The 25,014-nt window shown below is 52.9% G+C and overlaps 1 protein-coding gene, 1 long non-coding RNA gene and 1 pseudogene across 2 annotated transcripts; all 3 read left to right on the top strand.

Moving 5' to 3' along the window:
- The first annotated feature begins 10,363 nt into the window (after positions 1-10,363).
- On the top strand, positions 10,364-12,116 carry LOC150009507 (tryptase beta-2-like). Its single transcript, XM_090279180.1, has 6 exons — positions 10,364-10,442; positions 10,621-10,681; positions 10,828-10,999; positions 11,107-11,372; positions 11,526-11,689; positions 11,764-12,116. The coding sequence occupies exons 1-6, from the start codon at positions 10,395-10,397 to the stop codon at positions 11,926-11,928; spliced, it is 876 nt and encodes a 291-aa protein (XP_090135306.1). The 5' UTR covers positions 10,364-10,394; the 3' UTR covers positions 11,929-12,116.
- A 5,293-nt stretch (positions 12,117-17,409) lies between these two features.
- Positions 17,410-21,658, top strand: LOC150009506 (voltage-dependent T-type calcium channel subunit alpha-1H-like; annotated as a pseudogene).
- Positions 21,659-23,378: 1,720 nt separating this feature from the next.
- Positions 23,379-25,008, top strand: LOC150009505 (uncharacterized). The gene is made up of 3 exons (XR_016511364.1): positions 23,379-23,414; positions 24,155-24,340; positions 24,945-25,008. It is a non-coding gene; the product is annotated as an uncharacterized LOC150009505 (long non-coding RNA).
- Positions 25,009-25,014: the final 6 nt, after the last annotated feature.

Below are 25,014 nucleotides of genomic sequence, written 5' to 3'. Positions count from 1 at the left end.
TTTATGGCTCAGGCAGGGTGGCCCCGAGCAGAACACAGGTGGGGGCTGCCCTTGGCCTGCACCACCTGGGGAAGCCCAGGGCCAGCGCACCCAGAGGACAGCTACAGACCACGTCAGAGCACCACCACCCCGCCCCTGCACAGCTGATGCTCCACAGAGGTCAGAGGTTGGTGGTCAGTGATCACACTCAGTCCTTGCAGCTGACTGGCCTGGGTAAGTCCCTCCTATAGACCTGCCAATAGCTATCAAGCTTCAACTACAACAGGAGGGTGTATTCAGCCCACATGAAGGACGCTCCTCAAGTATCCAGCTTGGGTAAAAGGGGAGGCTGTTCCACTGGACCCTACAAGACACCTGTTACATTAGGCCACACTAACAAGACAGGGAGTCATAGCACTCTACCTAACACACAGAAACAAACACAGAAGGCCTCCCAAAATGAGGAGACAAAGAAATATGAAAGAACAGATCAAAACTCCAGAAAAAGAACTAAACAAAATGGAGCTAAGCAATCATCAGGTGCAGATTTTAAAACACTGGTTATAAGGATGCTCAAGGAACTTAGTGAGGACCTCAGCAGCATAAAAAAGATCCAGTCACAAATGAAGGATACGCTATAGGAAATAAAGAACAATTTACAGGGAAACAACAGTAGAGTGGATGCAGCCAAGAATCAAATCAATGATTTGGCATACAAGGGGGAAAAAACAGGAAGGAAAAAGAATTTTAAAAAAGCAAAGATAGTGTAAGTAGCCTCTGGGGCAGCTTCAAGAGGTCCAGCATTTGCATCACAGGGGTGTGAGAAGGAGAAGAGAAAGAGCAAGGAATTGGAAATCTATTTGAAAAAATAATAAAAGAAAACTTCTCTAATTTGGTGAAGGAAATAGACATTCAAGTCCAGGAAGTACAGACAGTTCCAAACAAGATGGATGCAAAGAGGCCCACACCAAGACACATCATAATTAAAATGCCAAAGGTTACAGATAAAAAGAGGATTTTAAAAACATCAAGAGGAAGAAAATAGTTACCTACAGGGAAGTTCCCATGAGACTGTCAACTGATTTCTCAAAAGAAACTTTGCAGGCTTGAAGGGATGGCAAGAAATATTCAAAGTCATGAAAAATGGGGGCCTACAGCCAAAATTGCTCTACCCAGCAAAGAGATCATTTAGAATCAAGAGTCAGATAAAGAGCTTCCCAAAACAAGAAAAAACTAAAGGAGTTCATCATCATCAAATCATTATTAGATGATGTGTTAAAGAGACTTTTAACATTTCATATAATTAAAAAAAGAAGATCAAAACTATGAGCAATAAAATGGCAATAAATACATATCTATCAACAATTGATCTAAAAAACAAACTAAGCAAACGAGAACAAAGACAGAATCATGGATACGGAGAGCGTTTTGATGGTTGCCAGATGGGTGGTAGGGGAACAGGTGAAGAGGTGAGGGGATTAAGAAGTACAAATAGGAAGTTACAGAAAAGCCACAAGAATTTAAAGTACAGTACAGGAAATGGAGTAGCCAAAGAACTTATACACATGACCCATGGACATGAACAATGGTATGGGGGTGGCCTGTGGGAGTGGGGGGTGGGGCTGGGTAGAGGGGGACAAAGGGAGAAAAACTAGGACTACTGTAATAGCATAATCAATCAAATACAATTAAAAGGGTAAAAAAGAAGTGGATCCACCCTTGTGGGAGTGGTCATGGAGAATGGACAGTGTGATGGGGAATGCTGAGTCAGCAGATTCCTACATGTGACCTTGGCAGGTGATTGCACCACCCCAGCCTCAGTTTCCCCACCGGAAAGAGATACTGTACTGAGCCAGAGCTAGGGCTGCTGTACTTATTTTTCCTCCAAACCTGGCATGTAGCCCATGCCCTCATGCCCTTGTTGCTCTTCCAGGAGGAATGAGGGGATTATGGGGCCAAGGGTCAGAGGTCCAGAGGGAGGGAGAGATATCCAGGCTCTGTACAGAGGCAGGGACAAGGCTGCATCAAAATACTGCCCACCTGGTAAACCCGATGCCCTCTGGAGTTGTCCTGCAGGCAGAGTGGGTTGAGGAGCCAGGAAACTGGGGAGCCCCAATCCTCTGCCTTGCCCCTCTGGGGTAACCTGGGCCAGGATAGTCCCAGCTGCAGGTCACTGTGTCCACAATGGTGACTTCCACCTCCTGCAGACTGTAAGGGGGCTCCAGAGGCTCTGCGGTGAGAAGCTGCAAGAGAAGTGGGATCACTAGCCCTGCACTGTGGAAGTCTCCAACAAACAAACCTGCACATGATGACCCTGGCTTCCACACTTGTGGACCACATGCCGAGACCTTGATGACTTAATATAAAGCTGCAGTAATCAAGAGAGTGCAGTAATAGCATAGGACAATGCATAGATTAATGAAACAATAGTTGATCCGGCCAAAATGCAGGTGTAGATAGACACACTTCACCTCCTTCCTCAACCATAAGAAGGATTACATCTACCTCAAAACAAAACAAAAACCCAGAACTACCAGAAAATAATCGAACTGCATGGAAGTCCAACAAACAAAGATAAAAGAAGCGATACTCAACCAGATGGGGAGCCAGAACAGAAAGGACAATGTGTGGCGGTGGTGGCGGTGTCAAGACAGTGGCTATGGCCTGCTGGCGGAAAGAGCGGTCATACATTATAAAAGCTAGGAGGGACACCTGGGCAGCAATCCCAGTCCCAGGCCAGACCACATAGCTCACAGTTCCAGCACGGAGAAAATAAAGCCTCATTGCTTCTGGCTGTGATAACCAGTGGGAATTGCAGTGGCAGAATAAACTGCTGGTCTCTCAAGAGAGTCTCTTTAGAGGGCCCCCATGGTCCTAGAATGTATGCAAAGCCACTCATTCTGGGAACCACCACCAGGGCAACATAGAGGGGCATCAGTCGCATATGGGAAGCAGGTGAAGTGACTGGAAAAGGGGCGAGTGCAAGCAAGCGGCATTGTTTCCTCTCTGACCCCTCCCCACATACAGCTCCACACGGTGGTGAAATGGGTCACCCGGCACTGATGAATACCTAAGGCTCCACCCCTTAGAACATAACAGGTGCCATAGTTCCACCTAAGACACAGAAGCAAACAAACACAGGAGCCTGTCAAGATGAGGGGACAGAGAAGTGTGGTCCAATAACGGGAGCAGATCAAGTCTCCAGGGAAGAACTAAGCAACGAGGAGATGGCCAACCTAACAGATGCAGAGTTCAAAACACTGGAGATAACAATACTCACAGAAATGATTGAATATGGCAAGTGCATAAGGGAAGAAGTGAAGGCTACGCTAAGTGAAATGAAGGAAAATCCACATGAAACAATGATGAAGGAAAGGAAGCTGGGGTTCAAATCAATGTCTTGGAACATAAGGAAGAAATAAAGCATCAACCAGTACAGAATGAAGAAACAGGAATTGAAAAATATAAAGAGGAGGAGAAGTTTAGGAAGCTCTGGAGCAACTTTAAATGTACCAACATACGAATCATAAGGGTGCCAGAAGGAGAAGAGGAAGAGCAAGAAATGGAAAACTTATGTGAAAAAGTAATGAAGGAAAACTTCCCTAATTTGGCAAAGGAAATAGACATACAAGTCCAGGAAGCACAGAGAGTCCCAAACAAGCTAGACCCAAGGAGGACCACACCAAAACATATCATAATTAAAGTGCCAAAGGCTAAAGATAAAGAGAGAATCTTAACAGCAGCAAGAAAAAAGAAGAGAGTTACCTACAAAGGAGTTCGCACAACTTCAGCTGATTTCGCAAAAGAAACTTTGCAGGCAAGAAGGGGCTGGCAAGAAGTAGTGAAAGTGATGAGAAGTAAGGACTTACAACCAAGATTACTCTATCCAGCAAAGCTATCATTTAGAATGGAAGGGCAGAGAAGGTGCATCCCAGACAAGGTAAAGCTGAAGGAGTTCATCATCACCAAGCCCTTATTATATAAAATGTTAAAGGGACACATTTAAGAAAGAGAAGATCAAAACTATGAATAGTAAAATGACAACAAACTCACAGCCATCAACAAATGATTTTTTTTTTAACTCTAAGCAAACAACTAGAACAGGAACAAAACCATAGATATGGAGATCATATGGAAGGTTATGAATGGGGAGGGGGAAGGAGGAGAATGGGGAAAAAGGTGCAGGGATCAAGAAGCATAACTACTAGGTACAAAATAGACATGGTGATGTTAAGAATAGCAAAGTAAATGGAGAAGCCAAAGAACTTATATGCACCACCATGGACATGAACTAAGGAGGGGGGGGGGTGGTGACTGCTGGAGGGAAGGGAGGTAACCAGGCAGAGAGCAGGAAGGGGAAAAATTGGCACAACTGTAATAGTATAATCAATAAAATATACTTAAAAAAAGAAACAATAGTCCAGAAAGAGACCCACACATGAAGGATCAATTATTTTCAAGAGAGGAAAAGTATGGCTTTCTTTACAAATATTTCTGAAACAATTGTGTAATCCATGTGGGAAAAAACATGAGCCTTGACTCTTGCCCCGTAACATACACAATTTAATTCAAAATGGATCATACATTTAAATGTAGACGTTAAAACTATAAAACATCCAGGAAAAACCATAGCAGAAAATCATCATGACCTGGAGGAAGGCATAGGGGAATCAAAAATTGATAGATGGGAAGGGATTCCGGCCAAGGTGGAGGCTGAGACGGACACGCTCGGTCTCCCTCTACAACTAGAAAGGAACACAACTACCTTAAAACAAAAGGTAGCCAGAAATTCCAGAAAATAAAACTACATGGAAGCCCAACGTATGAAGTTATAAACCAGCGGTGCTCGCCTGGACGGGTAGGAGGGGTGAAATCGGAACCGGAATGGAAAGGTCGGGCGGTGCTGTTTGCGGCAGCAGCAGGGAGAGTGGCAGGGGGAGCAATCCTGGCTGCAGTCGAGCCCCGGCAGCTCGCAACCCCATTGCATCGGAAGGTGAGGCCCAGAGGGCGGGAGGACGGATCCCGGTCTTCCAGCGGAGAATAACGGCAGGAATCCATCTTGGACCCCCGCCCCCACACAAAGTGCCACAGCGCGGCGAAAAAGGTCAGGATTGCCGCCAGTTATCGGGTAGTGACGAGTACACAGGGCTCCGCCCCCCACAGCCTGCCCAGGAAGCAAAGCAAAACACAAATCCGTCAAAATGAAGCAGACAACGATTGAAATCCCGGTGACGCAGCTCACCAGGCAGCAGATGAAGAACCTGACAGACGATCAAATAAGAAACCTTTCAGGGGATCAGTTCAGAGCTATTGTTATAAGGTGGCTTACAGAATTAACAAAAGATTTGGAACAGGACAGGGAAGGAAAGAAATCCACTCACACTGAAAGGAACAAAAACACATACGAGACAAGTGGTGAGGAAATAAAATCCAGAGATCAAATCAACAAACCGGAACATAGGGAAGGAACAAACAGTCAACCAGTGCAGAAAGAGGAAACAAAAAGTAAGGAAAGTGAGGAGAGGATCAGAAACCTCTGGGACAGCTATAAGTGAACGAACATTCGGATTATAGGATTGCCAGAGGGCGAAGAAGAAGAACTAAAAATTGAAAAATTGTGTGAAAAAATAATGAAGCAGAACTTCCTGAACTTGGGGAAGGAAATAGACTTACAGGTCCAGGAAGCACAGAGAGTTTCAGAAAAACTGGACCCAGGGAGAACCACTCCAAGACACATTATAATCAAATTGTCAAAAATTAAAGATAAAGAGAGAATCTTAAAAGCAGCAAGAGAGAAGAAAAGAATCGTGTACAAAGGGGTCCCAATTAGACTATCAGCTGGCTTCTCAAGGGAGACCCTGCAGGCAAGAAGGGACTGGCGAGAAATATTCAAAGTAATGAAAATCAAAAACCTACAGCCACGCATACTCTATCCAGCAAAACTGTCATTCAGAATAGAAGAGCAGAGAAAGTGCTTCCAGGACAAAATAAAACTGAAGGAGTTCATTAGATCCAAACCACTATTGTTACAGAAACAGGGGAGTCCAAAAATCCCCGGAGTTTGCGGCTGGGGGATGGGGAGAAGGAAGCAGCTTTCAGAATGCCTCCACACGCCTGAGGCTGGTGGCTGGTGTCTTTCATTATGCAGAATTGCTTGGTTGCTTCCAAGGCCTCACGTGGATGGGAGGAGTCTTGAACCAGGGGACGGTATGGAAAGCACACAGAGCCTACGTGGGGTTCTGTGAATGGTCAGAACTGTTGGCAACACCCACTGCGTCGGAGGACGCAGTCAGGGATATATAGGCAGCTGCGAACACTTTAGGGACGGCGCGCTCTGGGGCTGTCTCCCTCGCTGGCGGGTGTTCGCAGGGGTGCTCTGGAGAAGGAGAGGAGATCCACGCGGTTTACAGAAAGAAGACAGTTTGCAAGGAGGCTGAGAATCCCGGCGGTTTTGTATTGAGAGCTGAAGGGCACCACAGCACAGAAAGGACCTCCCCAATCAGATTGAATGATTGGCAGCCGCTGGTAAAGCTGAACTGAGTTTGGGAAGTAGGGAAACGGTGTTTCTGACCTTCCTAAAACTGGCTAGGTTTGGTAGGGGGGGAGGCAAGGATATGTGTAACTGTTAAATAAACAATTTTCTTTTCACTCAGCTAACGTATTAAGTGTTGTAATTCTGGCGGCGGGCAATCGGACCCCTAACTAAAGAGCCCGTGGGTGTGTTTTCAATTGGAGCAGCCCAGGGGTTCTGTAACACTACATTCCTGCAAAGGAATACCACCGGGCAATAAAAATAAACAAAAATGCAGAAGGTGATAAACCATCTCCCTGTATGACAAATGTGTGAAACAAGCTCACTGGATGGGGTGCGGAAAAAAGGGGCCCACCTATGTCACTTGGGGAATGAGTGGGAGCGCAAGACTAAAAGCTCAGGGAGAGCACACAGCACGATGCTGTGGGTGACAGAGTTAAGTGCCACGGGGCTTACTGTCCAATACTGCTGACAGCCACACTGGAGTGAACAGTGAACTGAATGGAGGGAGGCTGTTGGGAGCCGGGTCCTCCCTATGGGCGTGGGACGTTCTGGACAAGCATGGGAGGAGGCGAGAGGGATCCCTGTGGTGATGGATTAGAATGGAGCCACAAGTCTGAAGTTACAGGTGGCTACCTATGAAGATATTTCTATGCATATGTGTCTGTACACAGTCAGTGCACACGCGTTTGCTCATCCTGTCAGCTGAGGGCCTAGAGCAATTGTTCTCAACCTTCCTAATGCCACAACACTTTAATACAGTTCCTCATGTTGTGGCGACCCCCAACGATAACTAAAGCATGGTGATTAATCACAAATACAATATGTAATTATATATGTGTTTTCCGATGGTCTTAGGGGACCCTGTGAAAGGGTCATTCGACCCCCAAAGGGGTCGCGACCCACAGGTTGAGAACCACTGGCCTAGAGGCAAGGACACCCCACGAGCAACCAGCTCACCAGTGCCCAGACCAAGGTTTCTAACAGCATCTCTGAAGAAAGGAACCAGGGTCCTTGGAGAAACAGCTGATTCTAGGACTGAGGCAGGAAATATACAAGATGAGCCTGGAGTCTGAGAAACTGTCACAGCCCTGAGGACCTAAGGAGATGAGACGATTAGATGTCACGTGCGGCCTGGACGGGATCCTGGGGCAGAAAAAGGACATTAAGGAAAAAGTAAGGACATTCAAATAAACCAGGGTTTTTCATTAATGAAATGTATCATATTGAGTCATTAATAAATAAATCGTACTATTGTGAGATGGTAATAATAGAGGGGAATTGGGTGCAGGGTATAAATCTAAACCTGTCCTAAAACGTAAAAGGATATTTAAAAACAAGAAATACAAAAATACAGTTCCAGGTCCAACTGAGCTCGGCGGACAGCTCAGACCCCGTGATTGGAGTCTGTGCCAACCTGCTCGCCCCAATGCCCCTGTCCCCTCACCCGCCCCTGGGTCCCGTGGTCTCCACCACAGATCAACAACTGCAGCGCCAGCTGCTGGCCCAGGAAAGCTCTTCCCACCCATCTTCTGTCCTGCCAGAACCTGGTGACTGAGTTGTTTGGGGGCTCTGGGAGAGAGCCAGGACTTCCCTGACCGCCTAGCTCCAAATCACAGGCTGAGTGGGAGAGGCCCTCTAGGTCAGTGATCCCCTCTTAGATATGGGGAAACTGAGACACGGGGAGGAGTCTGCCTGATGACCTGCCAGGACGAGGCTCCTCAGGGTACAGACTTTTCTTCTTCCCGCCAACACTTGGCCCAGAGCTTCAGCTCAAAAGTGGGTGTTCCACATTTGCCCTGATGAAGAATGAAGGTGATAATGGTACCACCAATCCAGGCCCTGGAGGCTTGGTATTGCCCAGTTTGGGGGGATGGGAGTGAGTTGCAGGAACACAGGTCATCTGCCTCCTGGAGCACCTAGTGCCATGCCCAGGTCCCCACAGGAAGGGAGTTTAGGGCCTCCACCTGTCCCACCTATAGTAGCCTCCAGCATTGGGATCCCCCTCCCCACCTGCAGCCCATTATGCTTGTGGGAGGCAGAAGGCCAGCCGGCCCTTCCAAGATATCGTCCTCCTAACCCCCTGCGCTGGTGATTATGGAGCTCGTGGGGCAAAGGGCTTTTGCAGACGTGACTAAGGCGATGGTCTTGAGATGAGAGATTGTCCTGGTTATCCAGGTGGACCCAATGTCCTCACATGAGTCCTTAAAATCACAGAATCTTTCCCAGCTGTGGTCAGGAGGTGTGAGGGTGGAAATCAATCAGAGAGATGTTCAGGATTGCCTCTGAAGGTAGAAGATGGGCCAGGAGCTGGGAATTGGGGGGGGCTCCTAGAAGCTGGAAAAGGCCAGGAAACTGGAGCCTCCCAGAGGAATGTAGGCTTGTCCACACCTGGATTTTAGCTCCATGAGACCCACATCATACCTCTGACCTAAGAACCATAAGAAAGTAAATGTGTCATTATACCACTGAGTTTGTGGCAATTTCAAACCCGGATGATTTTCCTGGAAATTTACCAAGCATTTAAGAAAGAAATAATTCCAAATCTATATAATCTATTCCAGAAAATAGAAGGGAAGGGAGCACCCACCAACTCCTTTTTATAAGGTCAGGATTACCCTGATACCAAAATCAATCAGAGACCTTACAATATCCCTCATCAACACAGACACAAGAATCCTCAACAAAATATTAGCAAATTGAATTTAGAGACATATAAGGGATCTAGATGATACAATATGACCAGAAGTTTGGATAAGGAAACCAGACATTATAAGAAAAAACTATAGGCCCATATCCCTCCCACAACCAGACACCAAAATCCTTAACCCAATCTTAGCAAACTGAATTCCTCAAAATACGGAAAGCACGACGCATCGTGGTCCAGTGTGTTCATCCCAGGAACGCAAAGTTGGTTTAACATGTGAAAATCAGACCATGTGATTCACCATATTAAGAGACCAGAAAAGGAAAGCTATTGCCATACGCTTAGATGCAGAAAACAAATTTTACAAAATTCAACAGCCATTTCAATTCAACAGAAATTCTCAGCAAATTAACGAGGCAGCGTGCTAGAGTTGTGGGGAGAAAGAGATCAACGGAGCTGAGGGGGAGTCCAGCAGTAGACCTACGCCAAGCCCACTGAGTTCTGAGAAGTACAGAAACACAGTTCCGGGCCCCACAGAGCCCCGCCGACGGCGCAGACCCCGGGAATGCAGTCTCTGTGCCAACCTGCCCTCCCCAATGTCTCTGTCCCCTCACCCCTCAGTGGGTAAAGGGTGTTCTTTCAATAAATGTGCTGAAACACTAGATGCTTCTGTGGAAAAACCAGAGGCTGGGCCCAAACTCGTCATACTGTAAAAAAGCATCACTCACACACCTGCACACGCTGGAAAATCAATTCATTTTCTTGACCTCATCAGAGAACTGAGGTCACAGGGAAAACGGCTGACCCAAAATCCGGAAAGGAACAGGACCGCACTTGGCCACCAGGGACATGCTGCTGGAGCCAGCCAGGGACAGGTGGGCCCTAGAGCCAGGCTGGGGTCTGGGCAGGGGAGGGAGCTGTCTGAGGCTCCCCTAGGCCACAGGAGGAGCCACCTGGATGGCAGTGAGTGATGCAAGGCTGTCACTAGCCGCTTGTTTTCTCACTGTCACGTCCATCTCCAGGCCCTGTGCTGATGCCAGTCAGATCCCGAGATAACAAGGTACCACTGTGATCAGCGTAACGGCTCAGATACCACCGAGATATGGACATCGTTGGACCACCCAAAAAATCCCGGGCGGTGGCAACAAGACCCTGGGTCTGAATCGCCCACTTCCTCCACTCTGGATTGGAGGATTGAGCACCCCCCTCTGACCCCCTCCTGGCCTGGAAGGATAAATGGGGAGGGGACAGTGGCCTGGGCAACAGCAGCGGGGAGCAGCCAAGGTAAGGGCGCCCTACAGACCCCAACATCTGGGTGTCAGCGCACTGGGTAGCTGAGCCTCAGATGCGGAGCAGCAGGACCTCACGCCAGTCCTGAACTGGCTGACCCCTGATCCCAGGGCCCTCGACTCATCCTGCGCCGCATGCCCTGCAGACCCCAGCCCCTCCTTGCTCCTTGCAGATGCTGAATCTGCTGGTGCTGGCACTGCCCCTCTTGCTGAGCCTGGTCCGTGCGGCCCCTGGTGAGTCCTGACCCAGCGCAGGCCTGTCCCTGCCCCTCACCCCACACCCACAGGCCCCACTGTGCGTGGGTGGCTTCACAGAAGCCCAGCGTTGTGTGGGCCGGGGGCCAAGCTGTGCCCTGTCCTGAGGGTGTTTTCTGCCCCAGCCCCAAGCCAGGCCCTAGAGAGAGTGGGCATCGTTGGGGGGCAGGAGGCCCCTGGGAGCAAATGGCTCTGGCAGGTGAGCCTGAGAGTCAAAAGTCAGTACTGGATGCACATCTGCGGGGGCTCCCTCATCCACCCCCAGTGGGTGCTGACCGCCGCACACTGCGTTGGACCGTGAGTGTCCATGGGGCCAGGTGGGTGGGAAGTGGGCGTGGGGCTCCACCCTCCCTCCCAGGAGTCCAGAGGCTGCTCAGCCCTGAGTACGTGCCCCCTCTCTCCAGGGACATCGCAGATCCCGCAGCCCTGAGGGTGCAGCTGCGGGAGCAGCACCTCTATTATCGGGACAGGCTGCTGCCCATCAGCCGGATCCTTTTACACCCCAACTACTACACAGCTCAGAACGGGGCAGACATCGCCCTGCTAGAGCTCCAGGACCCCGTGAGCATCTCCAGCCACGTCCAGCTGGTCACTCTGCCCCCTGCCTCAGAGACCTTCCCGCCTGGGACCTCGTGCTGGGTAACAGGCTGGGGTGATTTGAACAATGGAGGTGAGCGTTAGGGACAGTTGGAAGGCTTGGGGGAGTGGGGACCGGTCACACCCAAGACCCAGCTCTGGGGTTGCCTTTGGTGGCAAAGTCCCAACAACAGCTCAGGGCTTGATCGCCTCGCCCCGATGCTGACTGCTCTCCTCTCACCCCCAGTACCCCTACCACCGCCGTACCCCCTGCAGCAGGTAAAGGTCCCCATCGTAGAAAATAGCCTTTGTGACGCGGAATACCACACTGGCCTGTACACGGGGGACAACATCCAGATAGTCCACGACGACATGATATGTGCCGGGAACCAGAAAAAGGACTCCTGCCAGGTGGGCCCTTCTCCTCCCCGAAGCCCCCGCCTGCCCCAGCCTCTCCAGCAACTGCTGACCCCTCTCCTCCCCAGGGCGACTCTGGAGGGCCCCTGGCCTGCAAGGTCAACAGCACCTGGCTGCAGGCCGGTGTGGTCAGCTGGGGCGACGGCTGTGCCCGGCCCAACAGGCCCGGCATCTACACGCGTGTCACCCACTACCTGGGCTGGATCCACAAGTACGTCCCCAAGAAGCTCTGAGCCCGTCCCAGGGGCTGCCACCTGGGGCTGTGGGGGACCCAGCCCCCTCCTGTCCCCAGACCACTGCTTCCTGCCAGGTGTCGCCTTCACCACCTTCCTGTTTCTTGCCCAGAACTGCCCGCCGTCCCCACCCTCAGCTCAGTGGGCCGGTGGTGGGCACCCCTCCTCATTAAAGTGCATGGACAGCACACATGGTTGTGGTTGTGTTACTAGTTGGGGGCGTCACGCAGCGGGAGGGGAGGGGACCCCAAGCAGCCCACACAGCCATTGTCTGTCACTGTGGGTCCCCCTGACCCCAGCACTGGGCACTGCCATGGAGACAGTCCCGTCCCAGACCCAGGCGCCCAGGGCTGGGGTTCCTTTGGTGAGCAGCCACGCGTATTCAGGACACAGAAATAAACACAAAACATTTAAAAGATAATTCCAGGGGCACCCAGGTGCCCAGCAATGGGGTCGCCCCACGTCCCTCCAGCCACGCAGTGCCCTCCCCGCTCCCTCCACAGCACCGCCCCCGGCCTCTCAGGCCACAGGGTGCGCGGCCATGAGGAAGTCGTGCATCTGCCCAGTTTTCTCATCTCTGTTAGGGGTCGGTCGTAACGCTTCTGAGCCTCCCGTCTCACCGAGCACCATGTTGTGACGTCTGCCCATGGCTGCGCACACCTGGAGTGTCTGTGGCGTGTGCCAGCGAGGGGGCTGAGGTTGGGGCCCGCGCACCCTCCATTTCCCACAGCCAGATAGATGTGTTCCACACCGCACCCCAGCAGTGGGGGCCGCGCTTCGTCACCCTCTCCAACCTGCCGTACTGGTCGGTGGGGTGGCATCTCACTAAGGTTTTCGTTAGCGTTTTTATGGTTTTTGGTGTGGGGAGCCCCTTTCGCAATTGAAGCCCTTCCCCTTGACAGGAAAGGGGACATCTGTCCACCGGCGATACTGGGGACGACGCCCTCAGGCCCACGTCCAACGCTTCCACCCTCTTGGATGTTCTGGTCACTGGGCGAGCCTCCCTGTCACCGCTCATGTCAGTAAGCCTGTTGGTCTTCTGCGTCAGGCTGCTGTGCGTTTCTGGGTGCCTCCTGGACGGGGTCCCGTAAGCCAGCAGACCCTCTCCCTGCAGTGCAGGCCTTGCAGACCCGAGTGGGATGGGCCTCTGCCCGCCCTCACCCTGCGCCCTCACTGCTGTGGGAACTGTGATGGGGAAGATGCTAACCCTCCTCCTTTTCCCTCCTCTCTGATTGTTTTATTGTAGCCAGAATGCATGCCCTCCCGAGGTCGTGAAAGACATAAATGATCGGGACACTTCCATTCTTCCTCCCTCACGCCCTTCCCACGCTCTTGCGGTTGCTGCTGACGCTTGTGGGGTGACCTCCTTGCACTGCTAACCTTACACAAGCATGTTTACACTTCTGTAAGTGCAGGCTGTGCTGGAGGACACTGAGGGACAAGAAGCCACCGGCCTCCTCCGGTGGTGGTGGAAGGAAGGATAGATGGGCAGTGCTGGGGCTGAGACCCCCCCAGAGCAGGGAAGCAGGGAGGAGGCTGGGTGCCCTGGCTCCCCCTTATCCTGCCCTGGGATCTGAGGAACTCAGCCAGCGGCAAGTGACAGATAAGAGTGAGTGTTGCTCATCGGCGTCAAGCTGGCCTTCCGCCTGGCCTGTGGGGTTTTGCGGGGGACAGCCCTCCCTCTGTGCCTGCGAGGTCTGCCTGAGTGGGCCCCTGTGCAGGCCCACGTGGCCCGCGTTCACTGGGCTGCAGGTGACCCATCCCTCCAAAGCCAGGAGAGGGAGGCGCTGTGGGGTGCGACACCCCTCCGTGTGTTGGCCTGTAAAATGGGCACGGAAACCAGTCCAGTCGCAGAGTCACCCAGGGGACCACAAGGATGGTTTCCAGAATTTCTTGCTCGAGAGCAGGCCTGGAACCCTGAGGTCACTGAGAGCCCTGCAGGAGACCATGTCATGGGGTGCAGGTGGGAGGAGTGGATCTCCATGCTGGAGGCAAATTGACCTAAGACAGTTGTAGGCCCTGAAGTCCCCTCCTGTGGGGATGAGGGAAGGCACTGGGGACCCAGGAGGCAGAGGACCTGGGTTACTCTAGACCTGCCCCCCTCAAATTGTGAGCTTAAAATCGGTGAAATTTAATTATGTGCGTATGTAAGATGTACACACTAAAGCTGATTTCTTTTTTATTAAATTATGGAAGCCTTTTTCTAAAGATATTTGTCTTGAAATATCTGAACCCCAACCCATTCTTCCCCCCCAAAACCAGTAATTTTCTGTGACCGAGCATTGGAGCACACAGACCTTCAGCTCAGGAATATTAACGAAGCCTGTGGTTGTGATCTCCCGCTGTGCGATCCCAGGCCAGCCTGCAGATCTTCCCAAACCTCACGAACCTCACAGCAGATCGCGTCTGTAAAAGGGTTGCTCCTTGGGAGTGTGGCAGATGACTGTGTCTGCACACGCAGGGTCTGGAGTGGTGGGAGACCCTCAGACTGGTGGGTGTCCTTTCCTTCTACCTAATTTCTGGACTTTTACTCCTGAGCTGGCCCTCTGCATCCTTGGCTCCGCCCAGGAGAAAACGTCCAGGACAGCTAAGCCATCTCCACTGCTCCCTCTGGCTTGCTCCCGGGCCTCTCCCAGCACACCTCCACCAGCCTATTTCATCTCGCCTCCTTCCAACCCTCGCCCAGCTCATAGCAGCAATTTTCGCCCAAGAAGGGTGTGGCTGAGACGCTGGGAGATGCCTCATGTGCCCCAAGCCGCCACTGGGTGCCAAGACCTGCACCACCATCAGGAGAGGTGACCTAAGTGACAACAGCAGCAGTGTCTCAGTCAATGGGGAGCCTGGTTCCAGGGCTGGACCCTGCCACTGGCTGGGTAAGGAGATGCAGGTCCCAGAGGGTGCTGGCCCAGACGCAAGCCCTGGGCCAAGGAGAATGCCCGGGGCTGGCTTTGCCCTTTGCCCCCTCTCCCCTGTGCTTGGGGCAGTGGTGACGCGGGACATCGGGTGTCCTGGCCAGGTCTATGTGTACAAGGTGCATGTGTGCACATGTGTAAGCATCTCTCTCTCTCCCCACCGCCTCTCTGGTTCCCCTCCCCACCTAGACAAATTTGAGTTGACACTAAGAGCCCAGAGAGAAGGAACTGGGGCTTCAGGTTAGTTTCCCCAGGAGCTGAGTTAGAGCATCTAGCTGATGATCTTGGTGTTACATTGGAAAAGGGTCTCAAAGTCTGGATGGTCTTTACTAAATGCTATTCATGCTGTCGGTTAAAATGTAACAGGATTTTGCAGACATGGCTGTAAACAGGATGAGCTTGACTGGAACCCAACCTGATAAGTGTAGCCAACTGCAAAGGAGAAATCAATGTGTAATTAACCAAATAGTGTACATAAGCAATGGCTAAACCCCCCTTCAGGGGGACAGAGCTTTGGGTGTGAGTCCCCTGTCTCCTTTACTTGCTGCAAGTAAATAAAACTATCCAACAACAACCACAGGTCATTCTTGAACAGAACATCCCAAGAGGCAAACCCCTTGAGTTCAGTAACAAATCTGGTGACTCAGATGGGACTCTCCTAAAGGGGCTCCCCCTCAGCCTGGTGTGGCTGCTTGGTGAAGCAGTTGCGGCAGCAGCTCGTCCGGGCCCTTACTTACCTGAATCTTCACTGGACAGAGAATCTGTTCTGTAGGAGACTCCTGCTTGGTGCTGACCGCAGAACAGCTGCCTGGTTCTTCTCAACAGCAAAGCAGAGTGGGCACCTGAACCCATGTCATTCAGAGCTTCCGAGTGGAGGGAAGTAGGTCAGCCCCTGTTGTCGCTTTAATTAGTCTTCCTATTCCCGTTTTGGGTACAGGGTTGTTGGAAGTGTTAGGCAGGATAGATAGTAAACCAAGGCAGGGAGGGGGAGGGAGACACATCTCACCCATTAAATGAGCAGTCCTGGCCCGGTCCAGTAAGGTTGCCAGGTGTTCCAAACATCGCAAGCAAAGACAGCGCAGAAGGAAGGGAGTCCCTGAGACTCTGTGCTGGGAAAGGGAGCCTCTGAAGTGACTTCACTAAGACAAAAAGCCTTTCCTAGCTAAGAAGGAAAGCCTTTGTAACTGTATACTGATCCCAAGGTCTAGAAGGGGGAGAAGGAGGGGCATCTGGAAGCTAGCTAATGTATATAACCCCCTAACCCCAATAGTTGGTGCATTCAGAATTAGTTGAGTGCCTACTTGTAGCCTTTTTTGCTCAAGGGTAGTTCATAAATAAACTTACTATTTCATTTCCACTATATGTGTCGACTGAATTCTTCTCTTGCATCCAAGCAAGAACCAGGGAAGGAAAGGCCCCCTGACTCCGGTCTCCCTGGTAACAGAAGGTTAGTTTTGGGTATAGGTTTGTTGGAAGGGTTCAGGTTGGTTGGGCAGGAGCTGTCTCTGGGACCCCAGATTCAGGGCCCAACCTAGCTCTAACTCTGGAGAGTCGAGGACCTCCTGCAGGGCAACGGAGGACATCCTCAGGTGACCACCTCTGGTCTGGTGGTCTGGTTGCTAGGGAACTCTGGGTCACTGATGGAATTTTTGGTGGGTTAGAGATTATAGGATCATAGCATCCACCCCCTTTAGTTTCTGTCCTGCAGGAGTTGCATTTTCTTCTTTGTGTGTATGTCTGCGTTTGCCTTATATGTCTTATGTGTAAGTGTGCCAGCTATAGGAAAAGGAATTTGATCCCCTAATGCAGCCCCTTGGGATGCATTCTCCAGAACTGGATGAAAAGAACTCTGTTTATTTGACTTAAAGAAATTAAGCACTTATATAAATTAGGGAGTATAACAGATGGATCAATGGTAGAAAACTACCTGTCCTGTCTAAGGCAGTCTTGCTCCAAGCTGGGAGTCTATTGTGGGTTTGGGAGGCATTCGTTTTCTAAGTGCGGCCCCTTTGCCCTCTCGGGTTTCAGACTTTCTCAGTTGTTTAAGATTCCCACTCTTCCCTTCCTTGGAAGGATAAGTGGAAAAAATGGCATGCCACTTCCCTTCAGAGAGTCTCACTGATAATAAAGAGATGTTCTGTTAGCAGGTGTGATTTCAGAAATTTCACTAGAAGTGTGGTAACAGAGGCCAAATATCCTAACAGTATTGAAAACTATATAAATCTAAGAATACCTGATTGGGTTGGTGCCAGAAAAAGAGAAAAATCTGCTATGACTTTAAAATGTAGCTTGAGTCAGCTTTACTGGACTTGCAAAGTGAAGCAGGTAGAATCAACCACATGTATGTGTACTTGGGACAACAGAAGCCAAAAGGCTGGGCTTCCTAGCCTGGTGTGCGAGAATGTTGGAAATGATACAGGAAATGAATTGCTTTTAGTGTGATGGAAAATCTGTTAAGATTTTAGAGTGATCTCAGAATGTCAGTTACTGGTCCCACGTTCGTTCACATGAAAGCGCATGTGTCTGCAAGGATGGTTTTTAGGTCACTGGTACTGGGCAGTGTCAGAACATGGCGGTCCTGTCGGTGCGACCCCCGGGAGTAAGTGCGGCTTCTACCGCGGCTGTGCAAGCTCCGAGCCTGGTAGCTCATCTCATCCCAAAAGGCTCCTCCCTCCAGCGCAGTTCCTTCATGGCATTTGTGCTGCCTACACTTTCTGTTCTTTCATTGTCGAAACATGGCAGCGGCTGTACCGCCCGCCTGGATTTTTGACATATGCAAATGACCCGTATGCAAATTAACTTAGGTCCCATCTCTTCCACCCCACCCCACCACCCCCACCACCCCCGCCATAGGAAATAAAAATGCACTTTGCTCATTCCCAGAAGAAATGTTGATGGACCTAGCATGACATGTAGACTGGGGAGAAGCAGGGAAATGTAAATAACCTGTTGAATGTGTTGATGTATGAACTCACCTTAACCGTAATGCATGTCCAGCAAGGTGTGGGATCGCACTGACCGGTACAGAGCAGGAGATAGTTTTCAAGAGATTTTTTGATGATTGGGCATTTTTTTCTTCTTTTTCCTCGTCTCTTCCTCGATTAATTTTATTGTTGCCCCCTCTCTTTCCTTTTGTCTTCTCTACTATTTTTTTTCCTTTTTTCTTCTTTCTCTTCTTTCTGCCTTTCCTTCCTTCAATGGGTCCTGGAGGTGCACTGTAAGTTTCCCTTTTACCTCTAATGTTTTTCTCTCCTTTTCCTCAATACAGTAAATATGGTGTAAAATTCTGGACTGTTCTCTGGGTGGTTTCTTAGAGCAAAGTGGCTTGACGGGGTTAGCTATAGTCAGAGCCCAATCATACGAAGGAGAATCATGAGATCTCAGCTTCTTCTCTGAACTGCAGCCCATAGCTCCCTTTCTCTTTTCCCAACCTGTGGAGGGGCTGGGGGCGAGGCAGGTAGAGGTGAGAGCTCACTCTCTGCATCCACAGGCAAGATGAGATGACTCTAATCCAGCCACTCAGCAGGACCCCGAGGGGACACAGGCCAGCCACACTACCAGCACCACCCTCCCAGGGCCATCTGTGTGTCTAACCACCAGCCCCCTACACAGGTGATCACACTGGAAGGCTGGGTGGACATCATGTACTATGTCATGGACGCCCACTCCTTCTACAACTTCATCTACTTCATTCTGCTCATTATTGTCAGTACGGGGCGTTGGGCATTTCCCAGTTGGCAGGGCAAGGTTTTCAGGGCCATGGGCGTTGGTGGGTTGAGGTGCCTCTGAGTTGTGACAGCTAATCTTGGATCATAAGCTCCTTAGTAGATGTCGTCCTGGCCCCCAGGGTCCATTCATGAGCTTGCTTGTGCCCCCAACATGCACCATCCCAGACTTTGCTTTCCCTCGTGGGTCACAGCATTGGCTGAGCTACAAGACAGGTGTAGCAGAGACCCATGGCTGTCCTGGGCTGCTGGGCAGGCAGGTGAGGGCCCATGTGGGGTGCAGGGCTTCCACTCAGGCCCCCAGTGGCAGGAACTGGGAAGGTGTGGGAGGACAGAAGCCAGTGTGGGTGATAGGGGAGAGCGCAATTCCAGGAGACCTCAGAGAGCACGCCAGACCCTCCCATGACCAGGTCCTGTCTAGAGGTTGCAGAAGAATCAGGACTCTGCACATGACCTCCCTGTCATAGCCCTCCACAGTGTACGTGGCCCCAGGGGTGTCCCTCGCTTGACTCAGGCAGGGTCTGTGAAGGCCCTGTAGTGAGCAGAACAGGCAGATGTTCATCCTTATCTCAGATAATCATCATGAGCAGAGGAGAGTCTCACCTGGTGACCGTGTCACAGAGGAAGGCCCTACTGGAAAGGTCAGGGTGGCCACAGTCGAGAGCGTCTCATCAAGGACAGACCTGAGGAGAAGGGGGCAAGCCTCACAGATGATGGGAAGGAGGGTCTCCTCATGTGTCCTCCATCTGTCCACAAATAAATGAGAAGCACCTACTATGCGCCGACTCTCCCAGACACTGGACTCAGCATCAAAACAGCAGGGACGCCACCATCATAGGGCGCTCCCACTAGCCACACTCAAAGCCATACCCTTGGACCCTGGAATGGGCGGTGCACAGTAGGCCCCAGTGTTTCTCTCATTAGGGACTTGATCACTGCTATGTAGAAACCACAGCCACTGGTCCGGCCTCCGGGGCAGATGGGTCTTTGTGTCCCCTCTTCCCCAGTTCCCTGGGGCACACAGCCTGGTGAGCGAGGCCCTGGATGGGCTTTTGGAAGGCTCAACATCGCCCGCCCGCCACAGGTGGGCTCCTTCTTCATGATCAACCTGTGCCTGGTGGTGATCGATACATTTCTCAGAGACGAAGCAGCGGGAGAACCAGCTGATGCAGGAGCAGCGCGCCGGCTACCTGTTCGACGACAGCACACTGGCCAGCTACTCAGAGCCGGGCAGCTGCTACGAAAGTCAAGCAGTGTGGCCTGCGCCTCTATGCGCGCTGGCAGGGCCACTGGTGCACAAGCCGCGGCAGGCAGGCAGACATGCATCCTCCATTCACCATCTGGTCTACCACCACCACCACCACCACCACCATCACCACTACCACTTCAGCCACGGCAGCCCACGCCGGCCCGGCCCTGAGCCGGGCACCGGAGACACGAGGCTGGTACGGGCTAGAGCGCAGCCCTCACCACCCTTGCCCAACCCTGGACCACTCGACACCAAGTCAGTACACAGCATGTACCATGCAGACTGCCATGTGGAAGGGCCTCAGGGGAGGTCCCAGGTGGTACAAGCTACAGCCCCTGCCACTGGCCTCAAGCTGGCCATGGGGCTGGGCGCCATGAATTACCCCACCATCCTGCCCTCAGCGGGTGGTAGCAGCAAAGGTGGTGCCAGCCCTGGGCCCAAGGGGAAGCGAGCCAGTAAGCCACCAGGAGCTGGAGGGCACAGCTCCCTCAACCTGAGCAGCCATGACCCCTACGAGAAGATCCAGCATTTGGTTGGGGAATATGGTAAGGACCCTAGCCTCGTTCTGCTGAAAGTGAGATGGGACCCAGGGTTGTCCCCACCTGTGTGCCTTCCAGGGAGGCCCTGCACCCTAACCTTTTTTGTTGTCTTGGAAGAGGGAAGGGGCCCCCTTCTGCGTGGGGATACTGAGGCACAGGGATGGTGAGGAGTTAAGGTTACAGTGCCTCTAAGGGTTAGGGAAGGGGCCCAGGTGCCCCTCACCATTCTCCCACCTGGGGCCTCTGCTTCACCCACCTCAGACTTGTGGATGAAAGAGACACTGGGCCCCGTGCAGATTGTGAGGCCCTCCCAGGTGGTGTGGTCGTGTCTAGACCACGGTGCACCTGGCACAGGTAGGGGTATGTGCCAAGGCCATCGTGTGTGCCATGGCCATTGTGTGTGTCACAGCACACCTACTTTTAGTCCTGCACTACCCATTAAGCAGCCCCAGCCTCGTGGGCTCTTGAGCAGTAGTGAGTCTAAGCCAGAGCTTTGGGTACGATGTGTACCCAGGTCCCAGAAACTGAACACGAGGAAGCGGTACAGAGTACTCCTTGGTCATTCTCATGTCTGATCCACGTCAGAATGGTAATGGTCGACATGTGTCATGTCACATGCAGCGTTGAAGTTAATTTCACCTATTTGACATGGCTGCTAGGAAGTAGCTCACGTTACATTTTTGGATGGTGTGGCCCTAGGACAGATGAGCTGTTCTGCCTCTCTGTGTCCCTGCTCCTGTATGTGAACGGAGCACACCTATATAGGGTGTGCATGAGTGTGCCAGGTGTATGTGTGTGTCCCTAGGTATAGACGTGCGTGGCTAGATGTGCATGTGAGTGTGTCCAGGGGTGTGTGTGCTCCTAGGTATGAGTATGCCCAGGTGTGCACTGTTCACCCTACAGCAGCCTCCACGTGGCATGGGGCCCAGGCACTCCCAGGTTGACTGCTAAGTGGCCTGATCCTGCCTTCACCCCTCAGGACTGGGCCAGGCCCCCAGCCGCCTCTCGGGCCTGAGTGTGCCCTGCCCCCTGCCCAGCCCTCAGTCGGGTACACTGACCTGCGAGCTGAAGGACTGTCCATACTGTGCCAGTGCCCTGGGAGACCCTGCGTTTGAGTTCAGCGACTCAGAGAGCGGAGACTCAGATGGCAACATGGTCTATGAGTTAACGCAGGACGTGCGGCACGGGGACCACCGTGACCCCACGCAGCCAATGCCAACAGCAGACGCACCAGCCCAGGGTGGTGCACGAAGGCGGGTACAGCAGCACATGGCCTCTGGCAAGCGTGGCAGGTTTGTCCGCGTGTGGGCTACCATCAGTGGCAAGCTGCGCAGGATCGTGGACAGCAAGTACTTCAACCGCGGCATCATGGTGGCCATCCTCACCAACACACTGAGCATGGGCATCGAGTACCACGAGCAGGTAGGTGGGCGCAGGGACACTTGCCCTCAGTGTGAGTCGGAGCTATTGTCATGACCCCTGGGGAGCACACTCCTTGCATGTGTCCTCAAGGTTTCAGCCTCTCGTGGACCCACAGTGGGGCTGTAGGGGTTGGGGGCAAGGGTGATGCAGCCAGATGATTTTTATCAGTTTCTCAGCAAATGCTCATGTCTCCTCCTGGCACTGGTCTCTGCTGAGTGTTGAACACAGAGACGCCATGGCTTCTGCCTCGAGTTTCTCTCCGTCTGGGGTAGGGGATTGAGACCACCACAGACCCAGAGGCAGCAGGGGCTGAGGGTGTTTACCAGGTCATCTGGTGGCTCTTCTCAGGAGGGGACCCCAAGCCCAGTTCTTGCAGAGAGAGGCCCCCCATACCTGAGCCAGACCTACTGGCAGCACCTGCTGGCTGCCTCTTGGGGGCCAGAAAAAGTGGTGATGTAGAATGGCCCCGGGGGGAGGTGCTGTGGGATGGCGCCTGGCCCCCTCCCCGCCCCCCAGGCACCCGGACGCTGTAGACCCTGCACACTGGCCCTGGACAGGGCCACAGAGGGGAGGGACAGCAGCTGGGTCTGGCAGGGAGATTGTATCCTCTCAGGACCAAGGCCGATTCACCTTTAATGACCAAATCTACTTCCTCATCTCGTACCTGTTGGTCTTTTCAAGTCAGTTAAACCATTTTTCTCATCCCGGAGCAGTTTAGGGGAAAACAAGCAGTGTCAGCCAAAAGAAGGCCCTAGGTGGGACGTCCTATTAGTGAGGGTGAGGTCCAGGGCAGGGACAGCACCAGACATCAAGAGCCCTCTGATGTGGAAGAGTCTCTGCCACATGTGTACACACACAGGCACACACACACACACGGTCATGCATGTCCACATATATACACATGCAAGGCTTACCCGTGCAGATGTGGACATATGCATACCTATCACGTGTGCAGTGTGTTTGTAGGAATGCATGGACACAGGGCACTGGTGCATACACAGGCATGTGCACACGAGCACATGTGCACACACATGCTGGTGCACACAGGCAGGTTAGAATGTCCCCAGTAAGGATAAGCCTCTGGGGCCTTCTACCAGCAAGGAAGGGTGAGGTCTCCAGAGACCAGGGCAGCTTTCAGAGGCACCACCCTTAGTGTCTGTGCCCCAAGAACCCCCATCCTGGACGCCCAGATGCTCTAGGCCCTAGTACCACGGCCTGTGCTTTGGGGCACAGGGAATTTCTAGGGCCCCAGTGCTCAGACAGGCCTGGGGAAGTCAGGGACAGTGACGGTGGAGAGGCCAGATGGGCCAGGACCCAGCTGGAGGGGACATGCCTGGGGCCTAGCCTCCTCCTTCAGACGCAGCCAATTAGGCTCCTGCGGCCCTGCCTTAGCCTCTGGGCCTTTGGTTCCCTGACGCAGCCTCACCTGCTCCCTGTCAGTGGGGGCAGGGACCCTTCTGCCCTGACCGTCCCTCTGCTGCCCACAGCCGGATGAGCTGACCAATGCCCTGGAGATCAGCAACATCGTGTTCACTAGTATGTTTGCCCTGGAGATGCTGCTGAAGCTGCTGGCCTGCGGCCCGCTGGGCTACATCCGGAACCTCTACAACATTTTTGACAGTATCATTGTGGTCATCAGGTAGGTCCCCTTCTCCCACCCAGGCCTCGGGGTCCTGGAGGCTCCAGTGTCAGAGAGCAGAGCCCCAGTCAGGAAAGGCACTGCTGGCAGCGTTGTCTGGCGGGCCACGGAAGTGGGATGTCAGGTTGGGTACCCTCCCTGGGGCCAAGTCCCTCCGTGCGGGTACTGTGGAGCACACAGGTCGGCTGCATGTGTCTAGAATCTGTTGGAGCTCTTCCCTGAGTGGGTGTTCTGTGGCCCGTCAGCCTCCTGGCTGGCCTCTGCTTAGAGCTGAGCCTTTGCGAGGAAGGCCAGCTCCCCTCCAGGGTGTCCACTTCAGCAAAATCCACACAGGAAGCAGCGGCAGGATCTGGGGGACGTTCCTTCTCCAAGAGGAAGTGGGGCCCTTGGGAGTCAAGGAGGCCCTGCCCTAACAGAGAGGGGTTTGAGCAAGAACGGCCAGGCCAGGCATGGCTGTGGAAGGTGCAGGACAGGAAAGCCCTTGACTGAGGAGCTCCTGTTCGGGCCAGAGCCAGGGATGACAGCTGGTTAGGTGGCTTTGGAGATGTTGCCTCAGCCCCTCAGCCCCCCCGGGCACCTTGATGCAGCCAGACCTGCTGCTCATCATGGGGTTGAGTGCAGGCCACCGTGGCTCTGAGGCTGACTTTCCTGCTCCTGAGAAGAGGAAGTTCGGAGTCACGGTGGGTGCAGGGATCCACAGTTGGAGAACAGCGCCTCCTGACCCTTGGCCTGGCCCACAGTGTCTGGGAGATCATTGGGCAGGCAGATGGGGGCTTGTCAGTGCTGCGGACCTTCCGGCTGCTGCGGGTGCTGAAGCTGGTGCGCTTCATGCCGGCTCTGCGGCGCCAGCTGGTAGTGCTCATGAAGACCATGGACAACGTGGCCACTTTCTGTATGCTGCTCATGCTCTTCATCTTCATCTTCAGGTGGGCCCCCCACAGAGGAGGACCCCTTCCCGCCACTCTGATTTCAGGGCCCTAGGCTCCGGGGGTAGCCAGGAGCCTCAGAGTTTCTGCAGAAGCTCAGGTGCTGGGTCCTTCATCCTAACAGAGCTGAGTGGGTGCCTCCCATGTGCAGGGTGAGGCATGTGGGACCCCAGGCTGGGCCCTGCTCTCATGAGCTCACAGCTTAGTGGGGGGCCAGGATGGACCTCCAGACGACAGATAGGGGACTGAGCGAGGGCTGGAGAAGGGTGGCGGCAGCCAGGCTGGAGTTCATCTGTTGAGCACCTGCTGTGCCAGCCTGGCCATGACTCGGGCCTCAGGGAGAGGCTGGGGTGGCGGTCAGCCCAGACAGGCAGAGTGAGACAGGCGTCCCAGGGCCCAGTCACGGCCTGGAGCCAGAGTGGCCTCTGACTGGCCCTTCCTCCCCTGGCCTTGGTCTTCCCACCGCACTGGGAGGCCGGGAAGCGTGGTGCTCAGCGGGGGAAAGCATAGATGAGCAGCTTCTGGGTCTGAAGGAGACCCGGCAGAGTGGCTCCCCTATGTCCCTCCTCTCCCCACTCACCACACCCCTGCCTCTCACCCTCAGCATCCTGGGCATGCACCTCTTTGGCTGCAAGTTCAGTCTAAAGACGGACACTGGAGACACGGTCCCCGAC

The sequence above is a fragment of the Furipterus horrens genome, unplaced genomic scaffold (assembly GCF_987537825.1).
Source record: "Furipterus horrens unplaced genomic scaffold, mFurHor1.1.pri manual_scaffold_5, whole genome shotgun sequence".
Classification (NCBI taxonomy): Eukaryota; Metazoa; Chordata; class Mammalia; order Chiroptera; family Furipteridae; genus Furipterus; species Furipterus horrens.
The sequence above is the reverse complement of the archived record's forward strand: the minus strand, read 5'-3'. Positions and strand labels throughout refer to the sequence as shown.

Excerpts from the sequence above, each read along its gene's own strand:
- LOC150009507 (XM_090279180.1), top strand. The coding sequence starts at position 10,395 with ATGGGGAGGGGACAGTGGCCTGGGCAACAGCAGCGGGGAGCAGCCAAG. Across the intron at positions 10,682-10,827 it reads CCTGGTCCGTGCGGCCCCTG|CCCCAAGCCAGGCCCTAGAG; the intron begins GTGAGTCCTGAC and ends TTTCTGCCCCAG. Across the intron at positions 11,373-11,525 it reads GGGTGATTTGAACAATGGAG|TACCCCTACCACCGCCGTAC; the intron begins GTGAGCGTTAGG and ends TCTCACCCCCAG.